Source organism: Lontra canadensis, unplaced genomic scaffold, assembly GCF_010015895.1.
Source record: "Lontra canadensis isolate GAN:19392208 unplaced genomic scaffold, GSC_riverotter_1.0 scaffold46, whole genome shotgun sequence".
Taxonomy (NCBI): Eukaryota; Metazoa; Chordata; class Mammalia; order Carnivora; family Mustelidae; genus Lontra; species Lontra canadensis.
In genome coordinates, this window is record NW_022631040.1 from 15,360,888 (window position 1) to 15,373,025 (window position 12,138).

Genomic DNA, 12,138 nt, shown 5'->3' on the forward strand with positions numbered 1-12,138 from the left:
CTTGGTCTCCTGCAGGTGGCACAATTTAAAAATTTAAAATGGACACCCAAGGAACTTATCATATCACCATCAGCCTTTGAATCATTTACCCTGCTTACTAAAGACCCAGGAATCAAATAAACACCGTTCTCAGGGGAAAAAAAAATGAACACACAATGAGAGAGTCTTTCGAGTGGCATTTTCAAGCCCAGTTTCTGTGGTAAGATTATGTAATCAGACATAATTGTCTGCACATGTTTGGTTACACTCTTTTAGAAATGATTCCCAGCCCACCCGACAGTGTCAGAGGGGTCAGTGTTGACCCCCCAGAGTCTGAGTGCCACCCTCTCCTCCACTACCCAATAAGGAAGCAGAACCGTAAGCCCATTTCCCACCCACTCGCATAGACTTTCTGTGGCTCCTGGTCTCATCCCCACACTCTGGTATTTTCCTCATGTTCTTGTCTTCCACTTATACAGAGCAAAGCTTTTTCTGGAAAAATCTTTTGAGATAGAAGATGTATCTCAAAAAGACTCAGAAAATGCATAAATGCTTATGTGCTTGAAACCACCTCTCCCCCACCACACACACACACACAGACAAGCACAGAGCAACCTCATTTTTGTCTGTTTTTGAGAACATACTTCTCTACTACAGTATCTTGTAAGGTTTTTCTAAGCAGGTTTCCAGCAAGTCAGCCATTAACATGGTAATTATAATTAGCATAAGCACAAGAAGAGAAGAATGCCTCTGCTCTGGAAATCCTATCTGGAAAAGTGATTGCCTAGACTACATTCAACAGGGTCCTCTTTGACCTCCTCCATCTCCTGCCAGAGAGAGACTTGATAAATACCATACAAATTCAGAGGGGATTCTGCCTAAAAGAGGTAGAAAATAAGGCGCTTCTAAGTGGCAGGGGCCTTAAAAAGTCACCAAGATACTTCTGACCTGGTACTTGAGTCTCCTCTCCGACATCCTGACTGAGCAGCTAGCTATGCCACCATGTTTGAACGCCCTGATGGATGGGGAGTTCTCGACTTCCAGAGGCAGCCAATCCCTTCTCTGGACAACTCTCACTAGAAGAAAGGCCCATCAAAGGTCGAAGTGAGATGTGTTTCTCTGAATCTTCTACTGGCTCCTATCCTTGGCCCATTTAGCTCACTCATGACAAATCCAATCTTTCTCACAAATAACATGTCTAAAACTACTATATACCACCCACGTCTTCTCATTTACGGGCTAAGAATTCCCAACTCTTCCAACCATTCCTTGTGATGAACCTGCTGGTGTTCTGTTGATTCCTTCCAGTCTCACCTTAGTTGTGTCTGAGTTGACCAATGCAGGGCTAAAGGAGACATCACCTCCCCCAGTGCAGACACCACAGCTCAGTTAGTATAGACCAGGATGACATTTGACACATCAGGCCTACCGTTCCTTCAACCCACCCCAATTCCTTTGAATCGTAACACCAGAAACAAACAACAAAAAAAGCATCGCCACCAGTCAACCACAGTTTTCTTCCATAGTTCTGAGCCAACGGTTCTACTGGAACCTCCTGCAACCTCTAAAAGCCCAGGAAATGACCCCTGATCTAAAGGACAGCTTCCTTGTCCAGGCAGTCTCTTGTCCTCGCTTGCTGTCACCGCTGCTGAGATAGCGGACGATTGATCTGAGAAATCAAGTTGGATTGCTGTCCCAAATCTACATTCGGTTCTCCTTGTGTCTGTCTGATCGATTTCACTCTGTGCGACACAGCTTGTCGCTATGAATTTTCATGCTAGTCAGAAGCCGCCAGCGCGCCCAAGAACGAGGAGAAGATGGTCTGCGCCCCTCCCCATCCCTTCCCCATCCCCAGCCTCTGTGTTAATTTCTTTCTTGTTTTTGTCCTTAGACAGACTGGAGAAAGGTGCTTTTTCAGACCACAGACCTGGATGCAGTGGCTTTTGGGCTACTGGTTTTTCTGCCCAGGGTCCCCAGGCCCCAGCTTGTGGTGACATTTCCGACCACCGTTGTGCTAGGTGTCACCTGTTCAGCGGCTCCTCTCAGCTGAATGCGAGTGGCCGCAGGTGCCATGAGAACACTGATCGGGTGTGACAGCCCTCGACGCCAGCTGCCTGCATGAAGCCTGCCTGGTCGCCACTTTTTGTGCGGGGAGAACGCTGCCGATGGCGTGGCCGATACAGACACGAGAAACTAGGTGACCGTAAAGCTAAGAGAAGTCCTACTAAGTGGCATTCCGAGCCCTATGGCTTTGAAATAATTGGTTATGATAGAATAAAAACAAAGGGTGGGGGGGGCCTTGTTTTCTTACACTGATGCCCTGCGGACTGTACATCTGACTGGCTGCGAGTCCGTCACTGTATCCTCCTGTCTGGCTGATAACATGGCGAAGGGTATCCACCTAAACGGACGAACAACAACAGAGAGGAGATTAGTCAGGGAGATGCAGGGGAAGGGAGGCAGAGCAGCATCGCGCGCGGGCGGCCGTGTGGGCGTGCCAAAATGTACACAATCCTGGCCGAGGTATCCTTCCCCAGAGGGGTCTGGTAGGAGGAGGCCGGCCTCTCTATCTGCCAAATCCGTTCTCCTTTCTGAGTTTGGTCAGCAAGATGGAAACGAGGTCCAAGGCACCTGGGATTCCCACCACTGAGACTAACCCCCAGTGCTGCAGGAGACGGTAGGGGATGGGGGACAGAGTGAAGGACCCCCCACCCCTGTAGGGACCACCCTACTTCGCTTCTCCTCCGCTGGTCGTCTACAGAAGTCCAGGCTCTGTCTGCAGGGGGCCTGGGCAGCCACCTCCCAGAGAGAGCGGTATGTGACTGACACTGTCCTTGCGAGGACCCAGGTGATGGCCAGCTGTAAGATCACTCGACCAGTCTGACCACGGCTCTTCACACTTGTCCCTAGGCTGTGTTTCCTGAATCACTGGCCAGGTGGTCTCTTCCAGGCGTGAGGTGCTTCCTGTTCCGCAGGCAGGGTGTGAGACTGGGCTAACGGGGGTCAGAACTTCCCTAGCCATTCTGACCCAGAGCATTCGACTTGACCCTCTCCCGCAGGCTCTGTGCTGAGACAGTACGGTGGCTTCCTGGGATGTAGTGAAGACAGGCTGTTCGCTAATGGGCACCGAGGGTTTACACCACATGACCGGATTTTTGCTTCCCAACGTGGGCCCCAACTCATGACCAGAAACCCAAGTCCTATGACCTCAAGGATGATTGAGAAGATGAGTTTAGTCAACCTGCTCGGGTGTTTGTAAAGCTTGAAATGAAAACAGAAGATACAAAGGTATTTGCCTACTCATCAGTCACCTCCTTATCTGGCTAATATGGAGTGTGGGAAACCCGCAAGCAAGAGGGGGGCCTGCAACGGGAGACAGTGGACTGAACTCCTCCTCCCTTTCCCTTCAGCGAAGAAAGAATCCACTGCTTCCACGTGCCCGGCGGGCCTCGGTCACTTCACCCTGAGCTCGCTCCTCTCCTGCTTTCCCATTGTGGCTGACAAGTCAGAGCCAAATGCATTCACAAAGTGTGGACGAGACTTCCCATGACCATGGTTGTCTTTGGTTTGGTTTGGTTTGGTCGTTGGCAAGACTTTATTTCTACATTTTCCCTCTCTCTCTCTCCCCCTTTCTCTCTCTTCCTCGCTCTATCTCCCTCTCTCACCCTCTCTCTCACTCTCTCCTCTCTCTCTGAACAGAACTGGCAAGTGCCAAGATGACCGAGGGCTCTTGGACTCCAATGCATTCAGCTGGTGGCACATTGGCTGGGTCCCTACCTGTGACTGCACGTTGGCTCCAACCTGGGCCCCTTGGTAAGAGTCCCCATTGAGTGACTGCACGCCCATGAACAAATCTCCAGAGTTTGACATGTTAAAAGAACTGGAAGAACCTGGAAAGGAAAGAGTGAGGCACCTGAATCACAGAAAGGAAAAGGCTCAACCCCTGCAACTAACAGCCAAGAGGAAGAATGACATGCAAAGCAACCCCTCCCAAATAAACACTAAAATAAAAATAACATCCACAGAGTCTGGTTAGTAGCATGAAGAACAGAGCAAGCAATAAAGGGTGCATATCGTTCATGTTACGTGAAGCCACGTCTTACTGCGAGTTGCCAATAGGACTGTGTCCCCTTAACAACTTCAAGCTGAGACAGGGAATATTTATTCGCATGTATTCTTCTTAATTTAGTCTATTTGAATTGGAAATGGTCTCCAGGACCTCTCTTTCATGCCCGTAAAATTCTAGGGGTTGCCAGGGGAGCACAAGCTGAAGGATACGGACTAGTCAACGGATGGTACTTCTGCCACCAAGATGGCGCGCATAAGCTATTCGGCTGGTTTCCAGATATGCTGTTGCCAACCCATCTGCCCTCACATGGGAAGCAGCCCTGGTGAGGGAGCGTGGGGAGTGAAGATAATGCCACACATTAGGGCTGGCCATGGGATGGGAGTCCACTGACATTTCTGATCTCTAGAAAGGAGGTCAAGCTTCTGGCTGGGTAGCAAGCAGCCCAAGAGAGCCTCAAGGACTACAAGAAGATGTGAGGATGGTGACGTCTTCCCTTGGCACCTGCTATTATGGAGGAACGTGAAACAGAATAATGGGCTGGGAATTCCGAAGCATGCATGAAATAGGAAATGCTAATAATAACACTTAAGATAATAATAAATTGGGCCTCAAGAGGAACAGTCAACCATCTGCTTCTTCACCTCCCAGAGAAGAAGCCTTCTCCCACACAGTTAGCCTTTAGGCAGCACCCAGGTGGCACTATGGTAAACCCGGCCCACCCTCGGCCTTAACACGTGGGTGTGGAGAAGCTTCTTATTATTCTGAAGTCATCGTGCAGCTCAGCGCATTAGGAAAGAAAGCTCAACGTGCAAGGTTTGGTTAAAACATGACGTTAGCCTAGAAAAGGAGAGACCTTAGGGACCCAGGTCAGTTCCACTCTATTTCCAACTCTGTCCTGCTCGAATCGCACTCTTGTCCTCACATTTGACAGCCATCATCCACTTGGGATCACCCAGCAATGATGCCCCAGCTCTGACGCTTTCTTAATCTCCCAAGGTAGGGAATTGCGCTCTCCTAGAGGGCTGTCTCCTGGAGCTCAAGAGAAAGCTTTTCCTGTACTCTGTCACTCTGCTCTATGCTGAACTGCTCATAGGATCCTCATACGTCTAAGGAGGGTGCAATTTTGAAAAAAACAAATGGTTCACTTGGGGGGATCCTCAAGGTAGGAAACTTCTCTGTTTTTCTTTGTTTTGGGGATGTTCATCCCCACACAAGCACTAGCTAGCTCTTGAGCTACATAAGTTGATTCCCTACTCGCTCTTGTTGTGGGAAGAAGGGAATGCTTTTTCTGGGGGGACAGGAGGACGACTCGAGTGCCATCTGGAGGACTACGACGTCTCCAAAGCTCTGGAACATGTCTTGTCTCATTGGGCATGCATTTCTCAGTTTAGCTTATCTGCACAGAAGTAGACAACTGGGGTCCTGAGCCAAAGAGGCACAAGGTCTGACCAGGCAGGGCAGCCTGTTCTGGAAGTTTCTTTCAGTAATGTGGTGCCAATCTCCCCAACAGGTGGCTGAAGCAGGGTATGGAACAGATCACATAATTCCCCGGCCTGCATGTCCTACCTATATCCTTCTCAAACTTTCTTTCCATCAGAGCTACAACCTAAATAATAAGAGCCATTTTGCCATCATTTACCACACACGCTCATATTTAGATGGCATCAGAACAGGAGTAGTCAGCTCCAGGACCCCAAATTATAATTGTTTATATAATATCATAATTTTTTTGCCCTCCTCCCTCCCACAAGAGTGTTCAGTTTGATGCCCAGATACATTCTTTCTTTCTCTCCCAATCAAGTACCATGTAATAAACCCATGATCCTTATGCCTGGCTGATGGTTTATTGGAAATGACCACCCAGCCCAAGAAATGGGAGAAACCCCCAAAGGGTAGTGCTGGCGCCAAGGAACATGACGTCCATGGAACCATAAAGGTAGGGGATATGCCATTTACAAGATACTCGCTGTAACAGACACAGATGATTTAAAAAATATATGTGCATAGATAAATTATAAATATGTCTGGCTACCTAATGTACATAGAGATAAATAAATATGAACATATCAATGGCCTTCACATACAGATGCACTTGATTCAGAGTAATTGCAGGAATCACTCCCTTGCTCTTGCCTCTGTCTGCTCTTCTGGCATTTTGTTGTCCCTGTGTAGCCATGTACTACACGACCACATCTTCCAACTCTCTGAGAAGTATCTAGAAGCAGGGCTGGCTCTGAGAAGAGGCCAGGGGCCACGCACACCACAAGAGAGCAGACAGAAGCCCACACAAAACTCGAAATGAGGAAAAGACATGTTCTTCATCGGGCACTGGAAGGGAGAAAGAAACAGCACAGAACGGACAACTTCCTGAGAAGGAGGTATCCTTGACAGAGAGTGAACAGGCTGTCTTGGAGGTGCCACAAAGTCTCAAAGAACTCCCACAGAATGACCTGGCTTGTGGAGAAGGTCCTTCAAGAACCTCAGGGGCAGGTGGCTGGAAAGTAATCCGCAATTACCAGAAGGCACATTTTAAGATGTGCTTGCCAGTTAAAAGGTTCTGAGTTTGGAGTGGGAAGGGAGGCACGTGTCCCATGTAAGCTGTCACCCAGATATCGGGGGCACGTACAGAGCGGAGCCCGCCCTCCACTAGACAGACAGGACATAATGGATCACCTATGGATTCTAATGCCCGGGCGCCGGCAAGTATGATGACAGGGAGATGAGTTAACATCCATTTCCCTAAGATCGTTTTCCGAAGGCTGCATTTCTACTCTAAAGAGTCTTCAGGAGACTTCAGTTTGTTCAGAGGGGGGAACAAAAAATAGAACAACAATTCACTGTATCCTCTCCCCAAAAACCCAGAATACTAATGATAAAATCTAAACTTAGAGCAAGGTTTCCGGACACTGGCACTATTGATATCTGGGGCTGGAAATGGGCTCATGGTGGAGGAATGTTCTATGTGCCGTAGGATGACGGTCTTCCATCTCCCTAGCCTCTAGTCACCAGAAGCCAGCAGTACCCGCCTCCCAAAACCCTGACAGCCAAATGTCTCTAAACATGACCGAATGTTCCCTGAGGTACAAGTTTGCCCTGTTGAGAACCAATGACGCAGAATAAGAGAGGCGTTACTTTTTCTTACTGAGGAACTCGAAGGGTTTACAAGTATTGGCGTGTTATTCCTCAGAGTGTTTTTATGAAGCAGATGTATGGCAAATACGGCTTCCTGTTGCAGTTTTGAAATCAAGGCTCCCAAGAGATCAGGGGGCAGCCGGTTAGACTAGACTTTCTACACCACTTGGAGGCTCAAAAGATGGGGCCTCTTTGCTAGACATGACTTCATTATGTCTCGGGCTTGCTTCTCTATTTTCCATGATTATTCCCCTTCTAAACTCCAAAAATCACTGTTGCTTTCTACCCAGGACAAGGCACAAGAGAGAAAGGCTGTCTGGTTTGATGGGAAACCCCTTCAGAAGGTACACGTGGCAAGGTTCTAGCGTTCCAATTCCGGCAGGCTGTGTTTTCATTTTCTACCGAGAAATTAAGAGAAGAAAGAACACAGTAGAAAACATCCATGGCATTCATTCTTTCATTTGGTTTAAAAAAAAAAAAATTCCAAGAGTTCCTACGGATTTACTAAGTGTCAGTCAGCCTCCCTAGGTGTGTTACCTCCTTCTTAATGGTGTGTATTACATACATAAACTTCTCTTAGGGAGCCAGAATCTAGGGGGTTTAATATGACATCTTCCCCCAATCCAGAAAACACCAAACCTTCTATTAGGGGTGTAACAGATATGTACAAGGGCTTGCCATTAACTATATAGTGTCAGAGGAAGAACTTTCATGGCTGAGCCTGCCGTCCTTGAAAACACACACACACATACACACACACACAGAGCCAGCAAAAAAAGATTCCAGATGGGGGAGGGAGTCCTGAGCCTCAATAAGCCTGGGATTGCTTCGCTAATCACAGAATCTAATCAATTGTCAACGCTGATGCTGTTTGCCACAGCAAACATCTGCAAGGCACAAGCCAACTTCTTCCTTCCTGGATGCTGATAACCTGACCTTCCAAAAGGGGCCCCGTTTTTCTGAGATCTTATTCCTGCTTTTCTTATCTCATAAAAAATAGACATGAGAATGGATCCCTCTAGGTAATTCCGGAAGTATGGACCCAAGGTTATAATGATTGCTTCAGATGGTCCCCATTTTTGCTTTTTTTTCTTCCCCCAGAAAACGTAATTTTCTTCTTTTCCTTCTATTCTTTCTCTTTGTTCCAGGCATTCTGCTCGACTCTGCTGATGTCAAATATGAAGCATGCCGGGTGCCTCTCTACCTGCTTGCTCGTCCCCCATGGGTCCTCACCCCAAGTGATTTTAATGAGTTATGCTTGAGGAAATAGGAGATCAGGCATCTATCCACAACCAGGAATATTCACAAATGACCTAAATAAACCCACTGAAGAAGTGCTTGTCCACACAAAAGCCTCTGGAGGGAAGAAGATTTACTTGCCAAGTATCCTTTTTGCAACAGAAATGAGTAATGTAAATTTAGTAAAGCTTTGGGTTGGGGGAGGGCCCTGTTTCAATATTAAAGATATAAAAAGTTCCCAGTTTCCAGAACTCTTAAATTTCAAACTCAGCCAAATTATATCTTCACATATTAACCTCTTATTTAAAACTTGTGTCTATTTCAATGACTCTCTATCCTTCGGCGTTATCTAGGAGCTAGTATGTGACTTCCTAAGCACCCTGTGTGAAAAGTTTGAACACTTTAAAATTCTCACTTTATCTCTGCAGTGCTCTGAGCTGTGATAGCAGCAAAGGAAAATACAGAAAAGCCTGTGTATAACTTTTCCTGTAAAAAAGTTGATGAATGAAACTCCCACGCTATTGCACATATACAATAGTATTTTCTTTTGTCTCTACTGAAAAAAAAAAAAAGCACTACAAAGGGGTTCCTCTGCATATTATTTCCAACAACTTAAGCACAACTGAAAGGCTTAGCTCCAATTTTCCATAATAATTTACTTGGTGCTTAGAATAGTCATCTAAGCTTAAGCTAGCAGAAAAATTCTTTAGAAAACTGTAATCATTGACTGACATTCCAAGAGAGCCAACATAATTCTTAAACAGAGTGGGGGTGGGGTTAAAATGCTTACTTTTCTCTTTTTAAGATCTTTAGAAAAGAATAAAAAGTTACAGCTTTAGTAATGAAGGGGGTCCACAGGGCCCTTCTAGGGACTAGTCATAAATCACGCTCAACCATCTGCAATGCAGATCTATCCGCAACGGGAAAAAGTCATTTTGATATCTGTTTTGCATTATGATAACCTTTGCAGGAGTGGTGAGTGTGTTTTTGCTAATGCTGACAGGACTGTACTTCTACCAGAGACAAGTGAACATGTCTGGATAGCAGGGTGATTCAACGAGTGTTGCTGGCCGGAGACTGAAATGCTTAAGAGTTGACCAGATGGGGAAGAAGGAAAGTCTTTGGTTACTGAACCTCTTAGCCTTGATCCTTTGTCAATCATGCCATGAAGGGGAAAGAAGGAAATAGACACACACAAACCTCGAAAAGTAAAAAGGCTCTTCAGAGTTGTTCAACCTGGTGTGCTGGGAAAAATACATAACTAGATCGAATTCTACACTGTCTTACCACGTCCATGCTTACAAAGCCCAGGCCACTCTTTGTGCATGATTCCATTTGAACAAAAGGAGGCATGGAGATATAGCCCACTGGCTTAGAGAAACTTAGAACAAATTAGGGCCTCTAGAAGCTCACAGAAGACGTTAGTGTGTGGAGCCTTATAGATCTCCAGTAACAATCCACCATAAGGTAGAGAGAGAATTTATTTTAGTGAACAAACAAGCTTCAGGGGTCAAAGGCACCTCCCAGAAATGTTAGAAATTAGATTTTTAATCATCTTACAGTCAAGCACATTTAAATTTGTGACCCTTCAAGTTGGAGGCATTGGTCTTCTTAGATATGTGTCCCACCCCCAAAATCAGTGCAGTGGTTCATTATAATGAATAATGTGAGAATAATCTGAGACCAACATTATTTAATAAGGAAGCACTTCTGGGTTTCCCTTACCAACAACAACAACAACAAAAGTACCAACATGCCTTCCACAGCATACAGATACTAAGGTTATATTTTATGTATTATTGATTATGGTTTTTATTTTTTTTTTCATGTGTGGAAATTCAGAACTGGTGGTAGGAGGCAAACCCCAAAATATATTATGTTAGCCTAAACTCTGAAGTTAGTGATGTAATGCACATTCACTGAAATAAAACCAGGGGCAGAGCACACGACTAATAATACTACAATGGGGAAACTGGAATCTGAATAATGTGAATTAATGACTGGCAATTTTCTTTGTAGTTTGCATAAAGAAACCAGCAAAATAAAACAGTGAAGAAAAACAATTCTAAACAATGTTGAGCAGTAACCCCAGTCTGGCTTTGTAGACCAAAGCATTACAATGAGGAATATTCCTGCAGAGAATGTAGGCTAGTAGGTCACCCAAACAGTATGTGATGGGAATAGCAAAATAGACAAGGATAAAAACTTTATGTGAAACAGACGAAAGGCCAGAGCCCTCAAGGGACTGTGTCCAAGTATTAGAGCTAGCTCATTGTCATCTTTGAAAGGAGAATGTGAAGGTCCTCTCTCCTCAAAACCAACCAATTTAGGTCTGTCCAACTTAAACAGACACATTGGTGCAGACCTCCAGACAAGCCCGTCTTATGAACAGTAAAACACGCTGCTCTTTGGAAATGAAAGGAAAAACCCAAAGTGGCATCAACAACAAAAAGGACAATCAAATACATAAGTCAACCAATTGGAAACCTGAGGAATGAAAAGAAAACCCCAATGTAGGGAAAGCAAGTATAAAAATGGAGCACGATCCCCCCAAATCAAAGAGAAAAACTAACCAGCTGAGTTAGGAGTCGAGGGTGAGTTAGCTTGGCTTCCATGGGCTGACACATTGGTAGCAGTGACAGCCGTTTTGGCGGCATAAATATTGGCTTCCTCTTGAAATTTACCTATGTTCTTCTTGTACCGGATTCGCTTATTTCCAAACCAGTTTGATACCTAGAGCAGTTTAAGAGAAGAGGAGAATGTTAATATTCCGTCCTGTGCAAACATCTCAGAGGAAAATTAAGGCATCAGGGGAGGGCTGGAGGCAGGCTACCAGGCTGATCCTACTCTGATTTTGCAACAACAATGAGATCTAAAGGAAGGGCACCGAGAGGGGCCATTGCATGTAATGCGATTCTCCTGCTTAAGACAACACCATTTAGCAAAAATAATGCAGCGAACCGTCCTACGGAAGACCTGCTCATTTGGATTCGGACAATTTTAGTTTAGGACGAGCATTTTAAATTGGGTTACCTCCTAAGAATATGACCCGAAAATAAACACAGCGTTCAGGAGAAATGTTCCTTATTGATGCTAACACTGACTTTGAGTAACCAAGAGGCACAGACTTGTAATCATCCATACAGGTCTGTATCAACATACAGGTGCTCTCACTGAGGGATTAATTTCACATTTTTACAAGCTGAAGAACGCTAACATGGACCACATTCTTAGCCACAGGTACTACAGACCTTAGGATCCAGATAATTCCATCAGATAGATTTCACCAAGAATTTTGTGCAAAGCTTGGGGTTAGCTACACAAGGAAAAACTGAAGCATAGCAGAGATTAGTCCTTGGAATCCCAAGCTTTAAATGTTAAAGCCAACACACAAAATAAACCTAATTAACTTTCTTTTTTTTTTTTTTAATATTTCATTTATTTATTTGACAGAGATCACAAGTAGGCAGAGAAGCAGGCAGGGAGAGAGGAGGAAGCAGGCTCCCCACGCAGCAGAGAGCCCGATGCGGGACTCGATCCCAGGATCCTGGGATCATGATCTGAGCCGAAGGCAGAGGCTTTAGCCCACTGAGCCACCCAGGCGCCCCTCTAATTTACTTTCATTTGTTAATTTATTTCCTTCATGTGACTCACAGGAGCTATCCTGGCTTGACTCCGCATCCCCATTCCCTTTATACCAAGACCGCTGGTCAGACACA

At 45.6% G+C, this 12,138-nt stretch overlaps 1 protein-coding gene across 4 annotated transcripts in view; it reads right to left on the reverse strand.

The window, feature by feature from the left end:
- PBX1 (PBX homeobox 1) overlaps positions 1-12,138 on the reverse strand; it is a 167,382-nt gene that overhangs the window by 22,267 nt on the left and 132,977 nt on the right. For 2 of the 4 annotated variants that reach the window (XM_032872992.1, XM_032872993.1), the window contains exons 5-7: positions 10,993-11,152; positions 3,757-3,869; positions 2,291-2,380 (exon numbers count right to left, since the gene is read on the reverse strand). In XM_032872992.1, coding sequence (XP_032728883.1) covers positions 2,291-2,380; positions 3,757-3,869; positions 10,993-11,152 — 363 coding nt within the window. The remainder of the gene's footprint in view (positions 1-2,290; positions 2,381-3,756; positions 3,870-10,992; positions 11,153-12,138) is intronic. The other 2 variants (XM_032872994.1, XM_032872995.1) reach the window with 2 other exon arrangements.